Source organism: Anolis sagrei, chromosome 3, assembly GCF_037176765.1.
Source record: "Anolis sagrei isolate rAnoSag1 chromosome 3, rAnoSag1.mat, whole genome shotgun sequence".
Lineage (NCBI taxonomy): Eukaryota > Metazoa > Chordata > Lepidosauria > Squamata > Dactyloidae > Anolis > Anolis sagrei.
The window spans coordinates 114,803,076-114,827,686 of record NC_090023.1 but is presented as its reverse complement, the minus strand read 5'-3'; the positions used below and the strand labels follow the sequence as shown (position 1 = coordinate 114,827,686).

At 38.9% G+C, this 24,611-nt stretch overlaps 1 protein-coding gene across 1 annotated transcript in view; it reads left to right on the top strand.

Annotated features, from left to right (window-relative positions):
* Positions 1–24,611, top strand: part of PCCA (propionyl-CoA carboxylase subunit alpha) — a 273,331-nt gene that overhangs the window by 173,431 nt on the left and 75,289 nt on the right. Inside the window, exon 19 of the mRNA XM_060769564.2 lies at positions 2,651–2,753. Coding sequence (XP_060625547.2) covers positions 2,651–2,753 — 103 coding nt within the window. The remainder of the gene's footprint in view (positions 1–2,650; positions 2,754–24,611) is intronic.

Genomic DNA, 24,611 nt, shown 5'->3' with positions numbered 1-24,611 from the left:
AGGACAGGTTGAAAGGACAAACTGCTTAGTCTGTGTATTTCTACAGGGAGTTCTTGAAATATATAAAGGTTGCATTGGGAGACCATCAACTCCCAGAAAGTTTCATTTTGACAGCTTGTGATATTACTGATTTGTATTAAGATCTCTGCCTCACTTCTAGACTTCTTTTTGTCCCTTGAAGTAGGCAACTTGATTTTTTCTCAAAACGGTTTTAGGAATAAAATGGAAGGAAGATTAGATGAGTTACAAAGCTGTAGGAAATGGGAAACTTTTCCCATAGCTTTATCTCTATCTTGCTGTTTTTTTATTAATATCAAGAGTGATCCACAGGAAAAACTAATTTTTGATTAAATCCATACTATTTTAATGGAATCCATAATATTGCTAAAAGACTATGTACTGGAGTACCCTCTACATCAGGTATGGGCAAACTTCGCTCCTCCAGGTGTTTTGGACTTCAAGTCTCACAATTCCTAACCACCAATGGGTTGTTAGGAATTGTGGGAGTTAAAGTCCAAAACACCTGGAGGGCCGAAGTTTGCCCATGCCTGCTCTACATGATATTTTATATAGCAATAGTCCTGATCCTGGGTATATTGAAGGGGGAGATAGATGCAAATCAGAATTCTTATTTTCCTCACTGGTTTCAAAAGTAGCATGGAAATATTACTCCCAATCTTACCTGTCATAAAAGTGATACAGGAGGGCCTCGTCATTGCCCTCTTCCAAACTGGGCCCAGAGGGTCTCATCATCACTCTCCGCCAGGCCGCTGCCGCTCCAGTTGGTTTGTCCTTTGTCCATTTTGGCATTGAATGTTTGCCGCTCTGTTACTTTTTGTTGGAGTTCAGCCTGTGATTGCGCCTAATAATCAGATTACTCTGGATGTTGGGAATGACAATGAGGTTCATGTATATAATGATGTTTCTAATGATGAGGTTGCTATTGATGCAGAGAATGACAATAGGATTCCTTCTCAAAGTGTCTTTTCAGATGAGAATGTTCCTGAAGGGTTTGGGGATGATGATATGGTTCCTGAAAGAGGTCCTGAATTGCTACCAGATAATTCCCATGACTTTGAGCCTGAGAATAGCTCGGCACCTGGCCCAGATGCAGAAATTAATGAGCCAATAGGTAGAAAGCATTCTTTTAGTCAGCACAGGCAAACAACCAATCTGTTAGGCATTCTGCAAGGTTGAGAGAGAGATTGATAACAAAGTCAAGGATGAAATGAAATCCATTCCTGGCCACCTGGGACAATGAGTAGATTAGGGAATAAAAGTGCCAAGTACAGAATATATAGTTCAGATGAAGCATCGTTGAAATTGAGCCAAAGCATCTTTTCTGATATTTGGAAGCCTTGCCTTGGATAGATTCATGTGTTAAGTGCCTTTTTGATGCATGATTCAAGGTTTGGAGTTTGACCTTGGAAGTTTCTGTATTTGTTTTTCATGAACTCCGATGGACTAATTTCCTGGACTATTTGTTCCTGCTCATCTTTCTACCTAACTGGATTTACCAATTTTTATGGAGTACTTTCTTTCTTTTTTCTTTTTTTTTACTTCTATTGCTTTTAAAATATCTCCAATAAACCACTTGCATTTCTACTCAGCTGTGCGGTGTTTAACGTCAGAGGGTTTTCCTGGCCTGGAGTGCAACACTTTTGTTGTAAATTGCCCTGAGTCCCTTTGGGGAGATAGGGCAGTATATAAATTATTATTATTGTTATTGTTGTTATTATTATTATTATTAATAATAATAATAATAATAATAATATGTTAATTGTTTTATCAGTATTTTGTTTTATTATTTGGGTTGTGTTCAGTTAAATCAGGTTTAGTCAGCAGTCAAATCTTTGGAAAGATATGCATGTATTTGGATGAGTGGCAATGGGGAATGGACAGAGGCAGTGCAAAGAGGTAGGACAAATGTGTGTCCCCCTGTGACTTACTTGCTCAGGCAGGTGGTTGGAGGAGGGGAAGGGACTGGGGGAATTGTGTGTCATCCCTTGGCCTCTCATGCAGTTAATAATAATAATAATAAAGTTTTATTTATACTCCACCACCATCTCCCTTGGGGGCTCAGGGTGGCTTACAAGCACACAGTCTTGCCATACAACATATAAAAAACAATACAACAACATTAAAACAATAACACATTTAAAACCAAACATAAAATTAACAAGAGCAATAAATTTTACAAAATGGAAATAATGGTTAATTTAAAAGATCCATACAATCACTTTAGCCTTTCCTGGACAAAGATAGTGGTCTGGCTGCAGTTTTAAGCATTATCTGGGGAATGGCGTGGGACAGGTGCAGCACACAGAGGTAGAGTGCTTGTATGTTTCCTTATGCACTTACTTAGGCAAACAGGGGGAAGGGGACTGGACAGCACAAGAAATGAGATTGAATATGTGTGTTTTCACTTGCTTGGTTGGGTACTCAGGATGGGAGAAAAGAATGGGATAACAGAAGGTCCTGCACCCTTAACTCCTGAAAAAGTTAAGGGCCAGCTGCAGATGTCTACAGAACAAGGCCCAAGTCTTTGTTAATTAAAAGTAATCCTTTGACAAAACATAGTAATAGGCTGTGATGAAATATATTTTGGAGGTTTTTTAAAAGAGTCTTTTTCATTTTGTTGTTACTGTAGAGTTTCTGTTATTCATCCTGATGCAAACAATTGGGAGCTTTCTGTCCAGCTGGGAGATACGGCTCACTCTGTCATAGCATCATGCCAAGGGTCAACATTCTTGGTAAGCCTTCAGTCATTTGTAACAAACAGTAAATATTTTATGATTGTGTGGTATTCTTGATTTTGCTTCCAAATCTTAGAACTGGAATGAAAAATAAACTAAGCTGAAGTACTAATTTATTTACACATGCTGCAGAAACACAATGATAATAACATACATTAATTTTATTGTGATATCAAAATAAGCTGAAATTCTTACAGCATCATCAGTGTGCAGTAAGATGAATCCATATATGTGTCTTAACTATTGACATTCTCACTGCCTGTTGAAGATAGTGGCTGGCATAGACCAGAAACTAGATACTCTGAGGGTTGATAGTGTGCTTTGATAATACTGAAATGGCAATTCTTGGGGTGCAGCTTCCTTAATACTGAGTTGGCATAGACAATGGTGAGGGCTAGTTGAAGATACCATTTCAAAGGCTCTTGGATGGTCCTACCCCTTGTGTAGATCACCTATTGCAAGCATTTGGTGTCATGGTGAAAACTGGGCCACACTTTGCTGTATTTGCATGCTGCTAGTTCAGATGGCTGACACAGAAGGGGGAAAATGCTGTAGGATTGGCAGTGCTGTTTAACAAGATCCATTAAAGTTAAGTGGTGCAAGTTATAATCTCATCTTTACATTGCTATTTACAGCCTCTCATGAGTTCTCTGGAAGGGTACTGAGCCTGAACTACTAATTTTCTTGCTAAGTCACAATCATTGCATGAGCTGCTACTGCTTCTTTTCTCATCAGTGGATCCCTGCACCTTTGGGATCCGCAGAGCTGAGCAGCCTCGAAAGTGTGTGGTGGGTTATGCCAGTAGTTTCCTCATGTGTTCAGAAGTCTTTTTTTTTTTTTTTTTAGAGGATGAGGAAAAAGAGAGTGGAATTTTCTCACCATGATCCTTGGGAAAAAGGGTTGTTGTTGTTTCCTCATCTCTTCATCCACTCCATTTCCCCAGTTTCATGGCTACCATCTTAGAACTTCACCACCTTTAGAGTTTTATGTAAGCTTCCTCTCCTCTCTGGTTTCTCTCAAGTTAAACCTTAAGGAACTTCACCATACACAATTCCAGTCATGCTGGCATAGAAAGTAAAGGTGCACTGATGGAAGGCAGCAGCTAAGATAGAATATTGCTGAGATAGAATGGAAAGAAGGTACTTGCATGGTCAACACTGATTGGTACTTTGAGGAAAGAGAGAAGGGAGTCCAGAATAGCCGCATAGTAGATGGGTGGTGACATGTACTTTCCAAAGATGGAAAAGGCTCCCATGATATATGTGTAGACATGTTTGTATCAAGCAGTTTTGTTGGCTGCTTTGGATAATGAATTGAGGGCAAACAAGGCAAGGTAGTCAAAGAATTTGAATTGACACATATTTTCTAAGGAATGGTGTAAATTTGTTCATGATGTGCTGTGCCATTTCAAACTGCAGGCTGAGAATAGCATGTGTGATTGTTTTCCTATGTAAAAAAACAAAAACAATGAGCGCGGAACTGGTTAAACCAGAATGTAGTATGCCTGGAAACTGGAATCTAATATTTTCCTTATCGTTCTAACTCTCCCTGTGTATAGGTAGTTTTTTCTAAATGTTGTTTTGGAAAATTCCTCCCATTGCAGCCTGAATGGTAGACTCCAGGAAAATTGGCACACATGGAAAGTTATACAAGTGCTCTCATGGAAAGCTATACAGGTTGCCTCATGAGAGAAGGAGTTGTGAGGTAGAACCAGCAGTGATTCCGTCATTAAGAAAAAAAGTGTCTGTGGTGAATGGCCATGTGCCAAGGAAATGTAACAGGAATGCTGCTGAGCCCAGTTCAGTCAATTTAGGAGATCTGCCAAATTGTACCTGAAGATTTCATGTTTAATATTGATCAGCACCTCTGAAGATGCCAGCCACAGATGCAGGCGAAACGTCAAGAGAGAATGCTACTAGAAGATGGCCATACAGCCAAAAAAACTCACAGCAACCTATTGAACGGTACTGTTTACAACAGTCTTGTCAAAGAGAGAGAGAGAGAGGCCCCTTTCCAAATCATCATTCTTTACTGCACTGATGTATAGCTATGATGCATTTATTGAAGGTGATCCAGTTGTCTTTTTTGGGATAACTTCCATATTGCTGTATGAGGAACCAGGACCATACCTCTGTCATTGATTGCATTGATTGCGGGTAGATACTTGTTACATCACTGGGGATGATGTTAAATTGGACAGGATGAGTACCCCCCACCTTCAGTGTCAATACCAATGTCATTGCAAATTGTTTGTTAGCTTAATTTGAGGCTCTTCATTAAAAAGTGCTTTCAAAGATGAGCAGTCCCTTAGAGTACATGCCAAACAAAAGACTAGGAAGCACAAGCAAAGTTATTCCTTCTTCTAGTGTTATTCCTTTTTCTGTGTTAAGTATTTTTGTCTTCTTTACTGAAATCATTCCCCTTTAAAGCCAATCCAAAAGAGAATTGTGCTGTCCACTATGCAAAGTGAGCCGTGTAGGTTTTACTTGAAAAATCTGCGGAAAATCTGGTATGGAGCGGAATCTCTCTCTCTCTGTGTATTTACACTGTTATGAATGGCCTGAGGATTGCAGTCTCTTCCTGCTGAATCCCCTTACTGCTTTATGCAGATGATGCTGCCATCATCTCATGCTCCAGGGCAGGTCTAAATTACCTACTAAGGAAATTCCTGAACTACTGTTCCCAGAACGACCTAAAAATCAACTATGTGAAATTTAAAGTTCTTGTATTTAAAAAAAGATTTTCCCCCTGCCGTTGATCTCTTGATGGGCATACCCTAGAACAGGTCAGAAGTTTCCAATATCCGGGGCTTTTTTCTCTCCACAGACTGTCCTGGTCTGCTTATATTGCTTCCATTACCCTCAGGGCTCAAGTAAGCAGTTCTGCCATTTTGTGTTTTACTGCTACTAAAGGGAGGAAGTTCATACCTTCGGCAACTAAAATATTCAATGCTAAGATAGCTTCCCAGCTGCTGTATGCTTCCAGTATCTGGATTGGGGGCCTAACATCAAAAATGGACCAACGGTAAACACAGTTTTTGAGGGCCCCTTTTCAGCTCCCCAGATGTGTCCCATCCTGTGCCTTATTACTTGAATCGAAGCACAATCTAACACTACAATAACTTACAGTGCTGCTAAGTTCTGTGCTGCTGCATTTAAAATTAGACAGGTGATGATTAACCCCACAAGGCAACACCCTGTTGGAAATGTAGTTAGAGCAACATGTTACAGCTGAAATGCTACTAGACTCGCAATGTGCCCCTCCCTTCCCCTCTAGTGCCCTCCCCAGTGTTTTTGACCCCTCCTATCGATCTCTCCCCTCCCCATTTGGTTCCATACCACTTACAACATCCTGTGTTTTAAAATGTGATTTTAAACTGTCTACTAATCTACTTTTAAATAACTGCTTCACTGGGGAGTTGCCCTTTCCCTCCCAGGGCGTTTGTGCCCCACTTTGTGCTGGTCAGTGACCGTAATAAAGTTTTGTACCTGAATCTGGAGAAGCATCCCTGTCAATAAGAGCCTGGTGGTGGGCACTTAAATATTGGATCAAGATTAGAGTTTTTAGTTTGGGGTCAGGTTTCATGCACCTCTTAGCTCAAGGATGAGTACATAAGCAGTTGGTTTAAGATCAATTCTAAGAAAGCTTCCTCCATTGGCTTTTCCACATCCCTCCTAACTCATCTGGGTTTAGACATGGCTTTCAAATCAATCAAACAGATACTATGAGACATTGCCTTTTGTGAGCTGCACTCTTGCTCTTATGTATCTTGCTCCCCTAGTGCCCTGTCCATCGGGCACTTGGGTCTTTTCATGCAGCCAACTATCTAGAGAATTTGATGATAGTCAAATATCGCTGCCTATTTTCCAAAGCAAGGTGCAATGTGCTCCCGTCTGAATTGCTGTGTGGGAGATTTGCAGGTAATAATAATAATAATAATAATAATAATAATAATAATAATCTTTATTTGTACCCCGCCACCAACTCCCCAATGGGGACTCGGAGCGGCTTACATGGGGCCAAGCCCGAACAAGAATTACATTATAACAATAGAAATTGCAATAAAATAACAACATAACATTAATATAAAACATCAAAGCATATCAAACAATATACACAGAACATCGGAACTAAACTTAATAACAAAATGACAGAGGGCCGGCCACATGTACACAAAATGATTTTAAAAACCCTGGGTGAGATAAGGGGGCAGAACTAATGGTACCCCATATAATGAAAGACTGTGCCCATGTAACAAACAGAAAGTAGAGTGCATCTACTACATTCTACTGTCATGCAATTTCTATGAACAGGCCCGAGCAGACATAATCAACCCCCTACTGAGGAATTTAGCAGCAAGTCCAGTGACATTTTATGTGAACTTCCTACTTAGTGACAACCTTCCCCACATGACCTTGGCGGTTGCCAAGTTTTTCTCTGAAGCAGCCAGAATTAGACATTTCCCAATTTTAGACACAGGCTGAAACATTTTATCCGTTGTGTGTTCAATCAACTAGATGTTCTTAATCTCGTTACCTGTGTTTTGATTATTCCTGAGTGACCTGTCTGATGCCATATTGTGTGGAATCCACAGCTCAAACCAGAGTGAATATAAAAATCTGTCCTTTCACACTATATTTTTCCAATCAGAAACAGGAGAGTCTTTCTGCATCATGTCCTCTTGATCCAGGAAGCAGTTTCCACGTTTTGATATTTATTGAATTTACTTTCTGCCTTACTCCCTTCATGTATGTATGTATGTTTGTATGTAATTTCCAAGACTGCTCCCACATCCAGAGAGTCTGATTACTCCCACCGATAATGGAATTAGGCCAAAATTGGCAGAAAGACACCCTCCCCAATGACCACCAGAAAATACTGAAGGGGTTTGGGGAAATTGACCTGGGACAGTTGGAGTTGCAGTTCACCCACATCCAGAGATTACTGTGAATCCCACCGATGATGGAACTGGACCAAACCTGGCACACATACCTATCATGACCAACTTTAAGTACTGAGGATGGTTTGGGTGGGGGGGGATGGACCTGGGATGATGGGAGTGGTAGTTTCTAATGGGACCATTAATGAAATCCCAAAATAAACAATGTCTTTTTGTAATGGCATTACAAGTTACCCAAACTGGGCATCGCTGGGTACCTAACCTAGTAAAATATAAATGGAAATTTCTAAACACAAATCTCATGAACTCAGCTATTTGAGTACAAACCTTTTGTGTATAGCTGAGGTCAGTTGCAAAGGGCCCATTTTGGGTTGCTGCGAGTTTTCTGAGCTGTATGTCCATGTTCCAGAAGTATTCCTTCCTGATGTTTCACCCACATCTATGGCAGGCATCCCCAGAGGTTGAGGGGTCTTTTGGAAACTAGGCAAGTGATGTTTATATATCTATGGAATGTCCAGGGTGAAATAAATAACTTTTGTCTGCTTGAGGCAAATGTGAATGTTGCAAATGGCTACCTTGATTAGCATTTAATTGCCTTGTAGCTACAAAGCCTAACTGGTTGCTGCCTAGGGGAATACTTTGTTGAGAGGTGTTAGTTGGCCCTGATTGATTCATGTCTGGAATTCTGCTTTTTAAGTGTTCCTCTTTATTTACTGTCCTGATTTTAGAGTTTTTAAATACTGGTAGCCAGATTTTGTTCATATTCATTGTTTCCTCTTTTCTGTTGAAATTGGCCTTATGCCTGTAAATAAAGAGGAACACTAAAAAAAAGGGGGGGGGAGGGGATTCCTGTCACAAAACAATCAGAACCAACTAACGCCTTCCAACAAAGGATTCCCCCAGGCAGGAAACAGCCATTCATTGCTAATCAAGGTGGCCAATTGTAACATTCACCGTTTTTGATAAAAGTTAAGGCTGCCTGATTTTGTACATTTTCATTGTTTCCTCCTTTCTGTTGAAATTGTCCACATGCTTGTAGATCTCAATGGCTTTCCTGTGTAGTCTGACATGGTGGTTGTTAGATTTCTATGTTCTCAAATAATATACTGTGTCCAGGTTGGTTCATCAAGTGCTTTGCTGTGGCTGACTTCTCTAGTTGAGTTAGTCCTGCAGAGCCTTTCATGTTCCTTGATTCGTGTTTGGGCAATGCTGCGTTTGGTGGTCCCTATGTAGATTTGTCCTCAGCTGTATGGTATACAGTAGCATAGGGAAGCTGCTGAAGAAACACAACCTCCAAACAATTTACAGACTCACTAAGAAAATCCAACAAATGCTATGTTCAGCAAAGGACAAGAGGGATCCTCTCACCTCTGCAGGTGTCTACCATACATTCTTTATGCTTGTTTCCAAATGCAAACAAAATGTCAGAAGGTTTTGGGTATTAAGTATTCTGAGCTTCTGGTGGGATGGCAGACTTAACTCATTATTGCGCCATTCATCAGTAAGTGGTCCCACTTACCTTTTTCTAAGGTACCAGTAGAATTGTGATCTGAGATTTCTAGACAAAGTTATAGAATCATAGGATCATTGAGTTGGAAGAGACCTCATGGGCCATCCAGCCCAACCCTCTGCCAAGAAGCAGGAAAATTGCATTCAAAGCATAGAGAGCAATGTGATTTGAGCTGTCTGCAAACTTGTATCTAGAAACATCAGATCATGATATGTCGACACCTTGAAAGAATAAAGAACATCTTTATGTTAAGATACATTGCCAAGCAAAATAATGTTGAATTTATAGTAAAACTAGTGGTAGTAGCAGCTAGGAAAAATACAGATATTTATTTGTCGTGTCAGAGCAACCAGTCAAATTATATTACATTTCTAACAGAACAAAGCAAACAAACAGACAAAATACAAAATTTGTGAGTTTGGTAGTTGATTAAATGTCCTTTGACCAGTATCTGGCCACTTGCAGTGCTTCTGGTGTTGCTGCAAGAAGGTCCTCCATTGTGCATGTGGCAGGGCTCTGGTTGCATTGCAGCAGGTGGTCAGTGGTTTGCTCCTCTCCACACTTGCATGTTGAGGATTCCACTTTGTAGCCCCATTTCTGAAGGTTGGCTCTGCATGTTGAATCTGCATACAATCTGCATACAATAGCCAAATATTGCAAAAGGTTCAATTTAACTTCTCTGCTCTTGTCCCTTAAAGGAAGAATGTTGAGGAAGGAATGAAAGAATGAATGATAAATGTGCTTTCATTCTGTAGCTCCACTATTTCCTTTCAATATTTATTTGGTTTATTCCCTTCTCTGCTGTGAATATCCCTGAATTGAAAAGCTAGAAAGTACATATGTTTTGGTATTCTCCTGATAGCAAAAGTCTCATGAATAAAGAGATAGAGATTGTTAGCTCCATGTTTGCCATAAATGGACAGATAACTTGAAGGCACATACATACACATACACACATTCTACTTTGAACAGGTTGAATATCAAAATCTTTTAAGCTTAAAAAGTCTGCTAAGTTTTTACTGATGCTGTTGCCATTTTGCAAAGCCTACAAGCACATCAGGTGTGTTCTGGAATTGAGTGTTGAAGAGCTGTTTCTTCAGTGAGTTCCTTTCTAGCAAAGGCTGAATGATCTTTTTGGCTTGAGAATGAAAATAAAGTTGAAATAATATAACTGTTGTTGTTTTTTAAAAAAAACAACAACAACATTATAGTTGTTTTTCCTTCATTGTCTTGTCACAAACATAAGTAATTCCCTGTATATATTGGAGCACCAGTTTGAAATAAAATTAAATAGAACAAATGTTTTTAACATCCTGAATAATTTTATATGGATAACAATCTTCAGATTTTGGATTTTGCTTACTTAGACGTCTGCATTTTCTCTGTCTAAATATATGCAGTTGTTGCTTCAGCAGTACCCGGTGCTTTGCAGGGTTCAATCCACATAAATATTTATAGTGTCGTGAAATATTTTCTGTTTTAGCAACTTCCTGTTCTTTCTTGCCTTTCATGCTTACCATTTTGTTTTGGAATCTTATGTCCTTTTGTGTCATGGTGACGACCTTTTTAACTAGTATACATTCCAACCATATCTCTTGTTCTTTCTACCCTCTCACCCCCCACTGTTGCTTTAAAAATGAATGGAAACTTGACCTCCTTCATGTAGTCTTCCTGGCCACATTAAGGAAGCACAAGAGTTCAAGAAGTAGATTTCAAGTGAGCCTTACGGCAGGCATCAGGTGTACGTGGACTCGATAGTGTCCATTCAAGAATAATCTTTCTATATTCAGTGTTTGCTATTATTGGAAGGGAACATATTCACCCTTCCTTGCTGATTCATTGCATCTTGTGTACTCAGAATAAAGATAATCAAAAATTAGATGAGGAAAATGAGAAGTACAGGGTTAGTCAAAATGCATAGGCCAATAAGCCATTCAATTGAATGGCTTATTGGCCTATGCGTTTTGACTAACCCTGTATTTCGATGTAGGGGTCTGTTATCATATTATATATTAGACAGGGGGTGAGGGAGGCTGCAGTGGAAGGCCACATTTGAAATTCCCTGCACATTCTGTTTTTTTTCCTGTTCCTGAAGAAAATTATCACTAACAATAAAATGCAGAAAAAAAGTTATCCAGAGTCATCAAAAACTAGGACTTAAAAGTTTTCAGGGGGAAAGGTACCACAAATAGGTTGCTGTGAGTTTTTGGGCTGTCTGGCCATGTTCTGAAAGCATAGTCTCCTGATGTTTCGCCCACATCTATGGTAGGCATCCTCAGAAGTTGTGAGGTCTGTTGGAAACTAGGCAAGGGCTATATATCTGTGAAATGTCCAGGGTGGGAGAAAGAACTCTTTCTGCTTGAGGCAGGTGTGAAAGTTGCAATTGACCACCTTGATTAGCATTTAATGGCCTTGCAGCTTCAAAGACTGGCTGATTCCTGCCTAGGGGAATCCTTTGTTGGTAGGTGTTAGTTGCACTGATTGTTTCATGTGAGGAATTCCCCTGCTTTTTGCAGTGTTCTTCTTTATTTACTGTCCTGATTTTAGAGTTTTAAATACTGGTAGCCAGATTTTGTTCATTTCCATAGTTTCCTTCTTTCTGTTGAAATTGTCCACATGCTTGTAAGTGAAGAGGAACACTAAAAAAACAAAACAGGGGAATTCCTGACATGAAAAATCAGAGCAAACTAACACCTTTCAACAAAGGATTCCCCCATGCAGGAAGCAGCCATTCAGTGCTAATCAAAGTTGCCAGTTGCAACATTCACACTTGCCTCAAGCAGACAAGAGTTCTTTCTCCTGCCCTGGACACTGAACAAATATATAAACTGCACTTGCCTAGTTTCCAGCAGACTTCACTACCTCTGAGGATGCTTGCCATAGATGTGGGCGAAACGTCAGAAGATAATGCTTCTGGAACATGGCCATACAGCCCGGAAAACTCACAGCAACCCAGTGATTCTGGCCATGAAACCTTTGGTACCGCATATATTCATGCATAAGTTGCTTATGTATAAGTTTAGGGCTGGCTTTGGGACCAAAATTATGGCTTTTGATATGAGCCTATGGGTAAGTTGAGAGTCATTCTGCAGAGAGGGGAAAGCAACAATACTATCTTGGGGACAGCTGCCCCTAGCTATTGCTGCAATTTCCCTGCCAATGCATTCAAAAAGTCAGAAGAAAAGAGGTCAGTTCTTCTTTTAGGTTCTCTTGGAATGAACAAAGCTCTTGCCTTTCGCTGCCCTACTCAAAGAAGGGAATAGTTTTTGATAAAAGTTAAGGTACAGCAGTCACATTGACCCATGGATAAGCCAGCCCAGTTTTTATTTTGAATTTTTAAAAACTAAAATGTATAGACTCATTCATGAGAATATAGGTGATTTAAAGAGCATAGCAGAGATTTTGCAAATTATGAATGCTGGAATTTATATTCCTTTATGGGAATTTCCAGGCTAATATAGCTTTGCAGAATTCAGAGGCATTTCATATTATCAGGTGTATATGCCGTCAATGTGGTTAGGGTTCGGATTGTAGACAATAAAGTCAGAGGGAAAGTAAATGCAGAAAAACTGATGATGATAATAATATAATTAATTGTGGCCCATCTCATAACTGTTTATAATTCAAAAATCCAAATACTGAATATTGACATAAGAAATAATTATTCTGATTGAACTTTTGAGGGATAGATTACAGCTTCCTTATACATAGTAACTCAATATTTTTTCCTCAAAGTTGGTTTGCTCTGTGGTGGCTACTTTAAGGTCGGTGACAGTCTCTTGGGAGGCTGAATTGTTCTCAGTTTTTTTAAAAAATGTGGGTCATTTCTAAAGTTACATCTGTGCACATTTATTTTCTGGGATACAGATCGGCCTGTTTGACCTATGTAGAATACAGAACAGCATTACAGACTAGAGGTGGCATATGTCATGTTGTCAGAAGAACAAGTGAACAAGCATGTGATGCTGTGACATTATTAAATCCAGTACATTTGTTATGTGAGTAAGATATGACATCAGAGTTATAAGCCCTCTTCCCCCGAGTCTTCTTATGTGTTTTGTTGCTGCTAGTGAGTATGTGTTTATAACATTCATAGCCCTACCATCCAAGGACTTTAACAGCAAGGTGTCATTAAATGGTCTGGGATTACTGTTGCATCAGGCGTCCTCAAACTAAGGCCCAGGGCCCAGATACGGCCCTCCAAGGACATTTACCCGGCCCTCGCTCAGGGTCAACTTAAGTCTGAAATGACCTGAAAGCACACAACAACAACAACAACAACAACAATCATATCTCATCAGCCAAAAGCAGGCCCACCCTTGCCATTGAAATACTAATATGTTTATATTTGCTAAAATTGTTCTTCATTTTAATTATTGTATTGTTTTTAAGTGTTTTTTTGCACTACAAATAAGATGTGTGCAGTGTGCATGGGAATTCATTCATGCTTTTTTCAAATTATAATCCAGCCCTCCAACAGTTTGAGGGACTGTGACCTGGTCTTCTCTTTAAAAAAAGTTTGAGGACCCCTGGTTTAGATCTTATTTCTCAAACGGAAGTAACTGGATACTCACTTCCTGCTTGGAGAAAGGCCCAATCCTGGCTTAGGAAAAGGAGAGTGCTCCAAAGGCTTTCAAATTCAGTGAAATTGACAGAAAGGCAACTGTTGACCCTTCTTTGGTTGGGTGGAGCTTGGGGATCATTACAAGTATTAGGGACACAACAGAACTAGTTTGTGTAACAGCAGGTTTTCACCATACTGTTCATGTAGCTGCACAGTGGTATTGAGAAGTGAAATGCTTGTGTGAAACAATTTAGGCATAGATTGATGTGTGTGAAAGACAGTAATGCAGTAGCTCTCAACCTGTGGGTCCCCAGATGTTTTGGCCTTCAGCTCCCAGAAATCCTAACAGCTGGTAAACTGGCTGGAATTTCTGGGAGTTGTAGGCCAAAACACCTGGAGACCCACAGGTTGAGAACCACTGCACTAAAGTATAAGTGGAATTCATCAACCAGTATCTGCCCATCATTCCAGATGATAAGAATATGCATACATGTCATGAAAAGGTAACAGTTTTGGACAGGATTTTGAAATTATTTTGGAATGTGTTGGCACACTGTTGCCATATGCGCAAATGCCTTGATCTGAAACTACATTATCCTCCCTAAAACCGATATTATTTTAGTTATGTACAATGGGCAGACTTAATGCTTAGATGTTCTGCAATGCCACCTATAATGATATTCCTAGGGAATGATTCCTGAAGTTGGTGTAAAGAGCCACAACAGCCATGGAAGTTAGGTGGTATTCCTGGGTGAGTATTGGTGGTATCCCAAAAGTTCTACATAGTGCATAATGATGAGGCAGATGGATTGTGTCAATATATTGTGTAGACAGTAACATCAGAAGTTGCTCCCTACCTATATAAAGCATCTAAAAGGATATTAGAGTATATAGTTCAGATTGGTGTACACTGTAAGGGGGATGAGGACTTTTGAGGCACACATTTAGGATAGTGTATATATGGTTTCCATTTGGCTATCTCTACTTTTATATTATATTGTAAGAAATTTTCTTTGTTTGTTTGTATATTTATATTTTTATTCAGACGAGATGTATATTGTACGTTGTTTTTATAATGTGCGTCTTGATAAGGCCAAATTGCTGATCAATAAAAAATGTTTCATTTTGTGTAGACAGTAACAATAAACCAGTAGGAGATTTTCCTAATGGTTACCCCAGCCAGGTATGTTGTTGTGTACTTTCAAGTCGTTTATGATCTGTGGTGACCCTATCATAAGGTTTCTTGGCAAGATTTTTTCAGAAGAGGTTTCCCATTGACTTCCTCTATATTCGCTATGATGTTGTGGGGCTCAAGGTCCTGGGTGCTGGCATTTGAATTTTTTAAAGCTTTTGGTTGGATTGAGCAAAGCTAATATGCTGGATGACTTCCTCTTGTGGCAGCATCTTTGAAATCCGGGCACAATGGGGAGATTGCTGGGAATGATGCTGCTGAGACTTGCTTTCTTTGCTCCAAATTGCATTGCTTTTCCCGGGGCAGGACAGGCATATTAACATGGCTTTAATGCAGTTCTTAATGCTTTGTCAAAAAAAGAAAATAATATTGGCTAGCTGTAGTGGCTGGATGTACGTCAGCTGTGACTAACTGTTTTGATGTAGTCTTTTCAAAGACGAGACCAGAGCTTTCCTTTTTGAAATGTGTAAAGCGGTGTAGACACAGCTTCTCAGATGGATCTAATTAGTCCTTCATAGGGGCTGGATGTCCGTTTGTTGCAGCTGAATTCTCATTTCATTCACCCATAACTAGAAACACCTCGCTTCAAACACATTTCTTCAAAGAAAGAAGGGTTTAGGGTTCCATGTTTTACTGCTTTTTGATGTCTGTTTCCCTTTAACAGAGAAGACCTTGTGTTTATACAACTGTTATTATTAAGAAAACATAGTTTCCTTCAAGAGAATTCATTTTGTATCAGTCTTTGGTTGTTAGTAGGAGTGAAATATCTTGCTACAATAGATTATGAGGGTCAGTTATATGTCTCTCATAGAGTTAACCAATTTACTAGAAGGACAAAATTGCCGTCTTGAAGTAGCTGGATGAGAGCAGAGAGTAAGCAATATAGATTTCCAGGGCTTATGAAGGCTTGTGTTTTAAACTGTTTTGGTAATGGTGTAAATACTAGCAGTGTTGGCGCGTTAAAGTCTGATTATCACAATGTTACTTTATAATGTTTCAGATTTATATCCCTTTAGCCTAGTTTTATAACTGACTGTCATTCTCCAGGGTCATAAGACTTGTTAAATATTGACTAATTTTCCTCAAGGTCTTTTTGCCCTTGCTTGTACTGTCATGGCAAAGGTGAGTCTGGTGAGCTTTCCACAGAAGTTGAGGAAGCAGGAACCCATTTTGTTTCCTTCTGCTTCAGGATAAGCTTTGTTTAAATTTAACTGCTTTCAGCGCTGCTTTGTTTGAGAGGCGGGGCTTCCTGAGTTTAAAAATTAACTGCTTTGTTTAAGAGGCGGGGCTTCCTGAGTTTAAAAATTAACTGCTTTGTTTGAGAGGTGGGGCTTCCTGGTTATCCTATATAAACCAGTGTCTGAACCCAAGGGGCAGCTGGGCTTTCCACAGAAGTTGAGGAAGCAGGAACCCATTTTGTTTCCTTCTGCTTCAGGATAAGCTCTGTTTAAATTTAACTGCTTTCAGCGCTGCATTGTTTGAGAGGTGGGGCTTCCTGAGTTTAAAAATTAACTGCTTTGTTTGAGAGGCGGGGCTTCCTGGTTACAGGATGTGCTCTACATTTTGAGTAAATTTGAATTTTTATGTTCATTATTTAACTAATAATCGTAGACACTCCCGTCTCCCATGATTTCTACAGCAAGGTCACTGAAATTCTTTTTTAGTCTTTTTCAATGGCAGAATTTCTACTTTTCTTCAAGGCATCAAAGCTCATTTATTCGGAACATCATCTACTCATGGACAGGAAGAGCTTCTTTCTAACAATGAACTGCAAGGCTACAATATGGTTAGATGTTCATTATATTTAAAAAAACTTAGCATTTTTCAGTGCTGCTTGACCTATAACTACAGTGAAACCTCAACTTATGAGCACACCAACTTATGAGTTTTCCAAGATATGAGTCGTTGCTCCTTTGATTTTTGGCTTTGAAATGCAAACCGAAATCTGACTTGTGAGCTTCCTTTACGAAGCTCTCTGGAGAGGCCTAAATGGCCGCTGCTGCGCTTCTGCCTCCGCTGCCTTTTTGGTTGAGACAGGGGCACAAGAGGCAGCCAGTGTGCACATGCATGCACACAGTCCTCCCCCTCCCCAATCCAAACACTTTTTTTTACTTTTTACTTTTAAACTTACAACATCTGACAAAAAACCTCCAAAGAAACCCAACTGGGAAGGGTCCATTTTATTCATAGGAGTCCTTGACTGATGGGAGATTACATACCTCCAAACCCGAGCATGTGTGCCCCCCCCTTGCACATAAGAGCCCTTGATTGACAGAGGAAATTACATGCCCCCTCCCCTTGTACGCAGCTTGGTGGGCTGAACACAGACACCAACAGACACAGGCAGTGGCAGCAGCAGCTCAGCACCATTATGCAACCTATGCTGCATGCCTTTGGAGCCGCTCATGGTTTTCCAATCATGGGCAGAGCCTGGGTGGGGGCGGGGGGAACAAGGTAGAGTGGCCTGTACTGCCTTTGAACCTATGGTATATCCACACCACATAGTAATTCGATTTTAGTATGACGACTGACTACTGTAATTTTAAATATATGTGCTTTTTAAATGTTTTATTGTAATGTGTATTTTGATATTTTACCGATTGTATGTGTTTTTATGGTTGGAAACCGGGCTGAGTCCCTCTTATGAGGTGAGAAGCTCGGTATAACAGGAGCTGGATGGCCATCTGTCAGGGGTGATTTGAATGCAATATTCCTGCTTCTTGGCAGGGGGTTGGACTGGATGGCCCATGAGGTCTCTTCCAGCTCTTTGATTCTATGATTCTATGAATCTATATAAAACTTTGAAATAAATAAAATAAATAATACTGTACTACTGTAGTTAAGCACTACTATACCTTTTATTGGTCTATCCTCCACTCTCTGCCATAGAGATCTAATGCTGTAGGTCAGGGGAGTGTGCTAGAGAATTCCAGGTACTTCACCAAACTGCAAATCTTCAGTATTCCCTAGGATGCCATGGCAGTTACATTTGTATCAAACTGCTATAACAATAGTGTGGATACATCCTTGATAAATCAATTAAACTCTCTTGGTGTATAGCCACCAGTAGATACAGCCTTTGTACATTCCTACAAGTCTTTTTTAAAAACAGAGTTTCACCAGTGGCTCTTACCAAATCTTGCGAGAAAGGTTCATTTTGCATTATGTGAAATAATCTATCTTTAAAAATAATCTCTTTAGAAACCCATATAAGCCAGTGGACATTTCACTTGGCAGTAATATTTGTAAAATATTAATTATGTGTAAGAGAGAGCTAGCATGGGTATAGTGGTTTGGGTCTTAGACTGACTAGGAATCAAATCTCTGCTGGACTATTGGAGATCTTGGGCAAATCACAAGAGCAAGGCAACACCCAACTCATTGACTATTTTTTGAGTCCTAGTGTTACACATATGCTTTAATAAGAGGTCTTAACTATAACTATGACAAAATATTTAAAGTAATATTCTCTGTGGAAATAGTGTGCATTTTGTAGATTTAAATCTTCAAGGTCATTGCTACTGAGGTCTGCATCAAGTACAAAAGCATTTTTTCAGAATAAGTAGATGGTAGTATAATCTTAACAGGATATTCAGGTACATCAAAATTGTCTGTACCTGCAAATTAGAAAGTAGCTCATGCTTTAGGCAGTAATCCTATAATGCATTTAGTTGAGAGTAAACCTCATTGAACTCAGCTGGACTTTCTCTTGAACAGACTCATCTAGGATTGCATTGTTGAAGAACTACTTTTATGATTTGTTATTCAACCATATATGTAAGGAATTTTTTTATCCTCATAATACCTGTGGAGGTAATATAAAATTCCAGCTTAATACATTGCTTTTATATTTGGAACAAAATTGCAAGAATATTAAAATGATATACTGAGACATAAAAGAAATACATTGTGAGTCTGCATACTGCCTCAAGAATATGATTATGATTGTTGCAAAACAGAACTTTTATTAATGGGGAAAAAACAGCCTAATACCCAAAGTAGCAGTGATTGGTTGATTATTGATTGATCAGTTAGGCATATGAAAAGAGCTATACTAGATCAGACCGAAAAACTATATATCTAGACCAGTATTCCTTTCCCATGCTGGCTGGATTCCTATGGGAAACCTACAAGGCAAAATTACTTGATTAAAGCTTTTTTGGGCATATTATGGGAAAATGTGTGTCTTAGAAAAGACAGCAATGCTAGGAATAGTTGAAGGAAGTAGGACAAAGGCCATATTGCAGATGGATTGATTCAATCAAAGGAGCTGTAGACCTTAGTTTGCATCATCATTATGCAGAAGCAAGTAGGGAGAGAATAGTGAATCAGTAAAATATTGCTCTATAACAATAAATATAACATAGCTTACATTTCTTTAGCAGGAGGAATTGGTAGAAAAATTGTAACCAACAGGCAAGATCAAAAGAAATGTGCAGAATTAATGTAGAGAAGATGAAAGCAAAAGAGACAAATAATGGAGTAGATTGTAAGTGGAGGATTAGCATAAGTAGAAGGAGTAAAGTTTTATAAGGCAGGTGAAAAACAAACCAGGAGATAAGTGCTCCAAGAGGTATTCGGGGTGACTTTGGGATTAAAATGGCATCTATTTAAAGGCATTTAAAATCCACTGTTCATGATTTGTGTTATCAGTTCTGTCTCACTGATTAATCATGGCAGATCTCCTTTCTGAAATAGGCCACATCCAGTGTAGTGGTAAGATTTTTGTGTGTGTGTCAGTAGTGGGTTGGAAACCTGCAAGTTGCTTCTGGTGTGAGAGAATTGGCTGCCTGCAAGGACTTTGCCCAGGGGATACCTGGATGTTTGATGTTCTACCATTCTGTGAGAGGGTTCTCTCATGCCCCCACATGGGAAGCTAGAGCTGAGATGGGAGCTCACTTTGCTCCACACAGATTTGAACCACCAACCTGTTGGTCAGATGTCCTGCCAAAATAAGGGTTTAACCCATTGCACCATTGGGGGCCCCTGTTTAGTGATAAGATGTCTAATAGGCAAAATAGTGGTATACCTAATAAGAACCAAGCTTTTGAGACAGTGCAATAAGGCAGCAATAAGAAACCTCACCATGCTACCAGATTCAATGCAGATGTTAATGTTGAGACAAATGATTTTAATATTTTTAATTTTTATCTATGTGCATATTCGATTTATGTCCTGGCATTGAATGGAATGAGCTTTATGTATTTCAAGTAGACTGGAACATACTTAGTCCAAATCTTTTTTAATACTGGTTTTAAACCACTTCATTGGATGTGTTGCAATAGCAGATTCCCAGATTAGTTTAATGTTTATACCTTATTTTATTTTTCTGGTTATTTAATATTTAATGTTTATTTTACTTAAGTGATATTTGTCTTTATTGTTCTAATGTAACACAAATCCTATGTAAAATCACACTAGGTATTTTTGACATTAATTTTGAAATCTGAAATATATACAGAAAGTCTTTATATTTATATGTTGTGCTCCGCCCTGAGTCGGTGAGAAGGACGGACTAGAAAGGTTTCAAATAAATAAATAAATAATAAGATGGTGCGGGATGATTAATGTTGCTAGTAGACAATATCTGAAAGGACAAATGATATCCACTCTAGTTTATATGTTGAAGATCAAGGCACATGAAATGCCTCAGCCTAGTGTCAGTTCAGTTGGGAAGCCCCAGTAATATAATACCTGGAATGAAACCATTGTTTCACATTTCATAAAAGTAGTATTCAGCTTCTTTTAGCTTTGTTATGTAGAACTCTTTTCCTATATGGAAGATACATTTTCTCTCCCACTCCCTTCCAGTAATACATTTGGAATGTGTCGAGTGTTTTGTAATGAATAATTTGACCCTTAGTCCTTTTCTTTCATGTCTTCAACAATGGAAGATTAACTAGATTTGTGTCATTTGCCATTGATGTTTTGGCTTTTCATATCAGATAGAACCAGTCAGCAATGATTAGTTTTATAAAATAATTTTCCCACATTGGGACTTTGATGTGTTTAACCTTCAGAATATTTAATTATATTAGTAGTAGATAAAAAGCTAATGTGAAAATATTTCCATAGGCTCGTTGGAACACTGAGCTTTCCAACTTACGTAAATGCAGAGGAAAAGGTGTGCACACCCTAGAAAAAAAATTGGCATCAGAGTGGGATTACCTACTTCCTTTAGCATGAAACAAGTACAGTTTTCTAACTGAGAAACCTATGATGTTGTGACTTTGGTGATACTGATATTTCTGCTCGAGTATTTTTTTAAAACTAGAAATATCAAAACTATTGGCTTCTAAAATAATTGCCATTATCAACCTGTGACCAACTGTCCCTCCAGATGTTGTTGATCTGCAGCTCTCATTAACCCTCATCCTTGACTTTTCTGGTGGAGATTTTAGAAATTGCAGAACAACAACATCCAAAGGGGAACTATTGCCAACTCAACCAATATGCAAAATGTTATCATGTTAAATCACAATTAAACAAGCTATGACATTAAAACATTTTTGAATAAAGAACAATTTCCAAAGATATCAGCAATAATAAGAGAATATCTATCTATCTATTTATCTATCTGTCACCAATTCATTAAGTCTCCTTTCCCCAACAGGAAGTTAATTGCTTGTAAGTCTGCTGGAATTCAAAAGGTGGAAAAACAAAAGAGAGAAGGCCAATCTAGGTTTCTTTGGAAGGGTGTTCCACAGGAATACTTTGAAGTGTATTTTTCATTTTTGAAATGAGTGTATTTTGATTCCATTTGGGCAAAGAAGAGGAGATCACATTTCCCCTATTTTGCAGCTTTTTGCAGATTATTTGCACGCATCTGTCTCACATGAAAAAGTAATTGTGATCACTTTCTTAATGTAGAAAAACATTTGAAACAGAAGCCCAGCGATTCAAGAAATCTTCTGGTCTCATTCATAGCAGGTAAAAGGCTGCCTTGATGACACTCAGAGCAAATGAGTTTCTTTCCTGCAGTCATGAAGTGAATAAAACGCTTGATCTAGTTTGGTAGAAAAGGGCAAGATCTATAAATAGGCAACTGAGCTTTCCTTAGGATAAGGAGTGCATAGAATGGGTATCTCTCTTGGGGTCTTTTTTAGATGTAAGTGCAAATATGAACAAAAGGAAAGTTTGCAAAAAGGAAAAAAAGTGTTCTTTTTAATGAGATTGAAACCCCATGTACTTGAACTTCCTTTTGAGATTGTACCAATAATCACTTCAAAGCCATTTAAAGCTGACCTTCCTACTTATCTGTAAGAGAGAAATGTGAGACCTTTGGGTGAAAGCGGTACCACGTTTTGTCAACAACCGAAAGCAAATAATGCATTTTACCATTATAGCTTTTTTTAAAATCAACATTCCCTTCATACAGTTTTTTATTGTTAAGATCTCTGCATTCAGTAAATAAAACTCAATTTTGCTCTGATATTCTTATTCTGAGAGCTGATACCTCACAGCTGGCATCCAGAATCCAATTGATATGTAACATTCATTTCAGTTTATTATTTATAGTCTTTGAAAATTACTCCCTCTAATTGAAAGTTCAGTGCACCCATGTCAACAAGAATGTAGCAAAAATGAAGCCACTGACAAATAATTAGATTGAATTAATTTAAAAATATCTTGAAAATTGTGGCTGTGTTTTTGACTTATGTCAAACTTATCATAGAGGGTTGTTTTTTTTTTTTTTTAACAATATGGGGGAAAGGGAATAAATCAGGCCTCTGTCACCCTCCCGTTGCTGCAGCAGATGGCAGGGAACTTAGGAGAGCTCCTGGTTGTTTCTGGGCACCTTTGCTGACATCAGCCTTCTTCTTTCTCCCTGGTTGCTGTTGCTAACTGGAGGAGCTCTGTGGCCATCTAGCAGTGGCAGTGGGGATCCCCAAGGTAAGGTGGTGGTCCAGTAGGGTTGAAATCACTTCGGCCCCACTGGATGGTTTGGAGTCTGCTTCGCCACTGCTGTTAGGCCAGGCATGCAATGTAGTCATCCCCAAGGATAGTCTTGAGTACTACTAAGAGTTGTGAGTGAAATATTTTGCTAGAAAACCCCAAAACCACAGATGAAGGTAAGGCTGCCTAGGAATATCCTACATCACCTTGTTGGTTGTGGTTGTGTGTATGTCTGCTTTGGTACGAATAGGTCAGAATAAGCTGGTGTAATTGTACAACAGGCTAAAATAGGCTAAACTGTTAATTCCAAATCTTGAAATAACTCGTAGCTCAGCCTTAGCAAATGAATATGTGGACACTAGTAGTTTTCAGTCACCTCTGGGAAGCATACAAGATCCATTGCCTATCTTTCATGAACACCCTGGAGATACCTGCAATAATGTGGAGAGTAATTACATTTTTTAAAATGTTACTTTTTATCCAGTATATTTTGTTCTTACTCTTATAAAAATTTACTGATGATCAAAAGGTAAGGTTTCCCCTTGACAATAAGTCTAGTTGTATCCGACTCTGGGGGGCGGTGCTCATCTCCATTTCTAAGCCAAGGAGCTGGCATTGTCTGTAGATGTTTCCAAGGTCATTTGGCCAGCATGACTGCATGGAGCACCGTTGCCTTCTCACCAAGGCGGTACCTATTGATCTACTCACATTTGTATGTTTTTGAACTGCTGGGTTGGCAGAAGCTGTGGTTAACAATAGGAGCTCAACCAACTCCCCGGGTTTGAACTGCTGACCTTTCAGTCATCAAGTTCAGCAGCTCAGCAGTTTAACCTGCTGCACCACTGGGGCTCCGCTGACTATTATTTTACAATTATATAGAAAAATAAAAGGGAATGTGGTGGTCTATCTGAACTTGATAATGCTATGTGAATGCTTGGTTCAAAGTACATTGAATGAAAAAAAGATGAACATCTTAAAGTTTAGAATCTAAATACTACATGATTGCTTTTTAATTACAGTAAAATAACAATTATGTAAAATAGTTTTACTACCTGGATTAAAAGCTATTTTGTTACAATGTAAGGGAAATGATCATGCTATTCTAATTTGGAGATCCTTTTTTCTGTCTAAATTGCTTATATTTGTCCTAATTAAAGTAGTCAGGTGCCTTGAACATAGCACAGCAGTACAAGTATGCTATTTCCATGTTATCATAGGTGGTTTTGCTTGTCACTGAGGAAGCAACTCAGTTAATGCATTTGTTTAAAACATTTTAACTCTCACTTTCTGATAAAGGGTTTTATTAGGCACACAGTCTCTATCTTGTAGCTTTACAGAGTAGACAGGGCCATTCCCTATCCCAGACCCCAGCTCTAGTTCCTGCCTTAGGCTGAGAGGTAATCTCCAGTAGTCTTTGCACCATGATGAGTGCCAAAAATGAACAACAAACTTTGCTCAGGAAGAGGATGAAGGTAAGGAAAATAGAGAAAGAAATTTCTTCCTGACTGATAGATCTTTCTGGCCTAGAGTTTCTCCCACCTCTTTCCCCACTCATCTTCTTCTGATAAGCATAATACTTGAAGAATGTGACACAAACTAGAAAGTTTGACTGGACTTTCCAATTAATTATGAACTTAGATTAATTAAGAAAACAATGTTTTAAGCCCTTCATTAAATCATAAGGAAAGTTCTTCTTTGGTCCTTGGAGAGCATATTATATGCAAGGCCTGTTGTGTAGGTTGCCAAGTGTCACTGGAATTCATATGCATTGGTTGTCTAATTACGGTAAATGT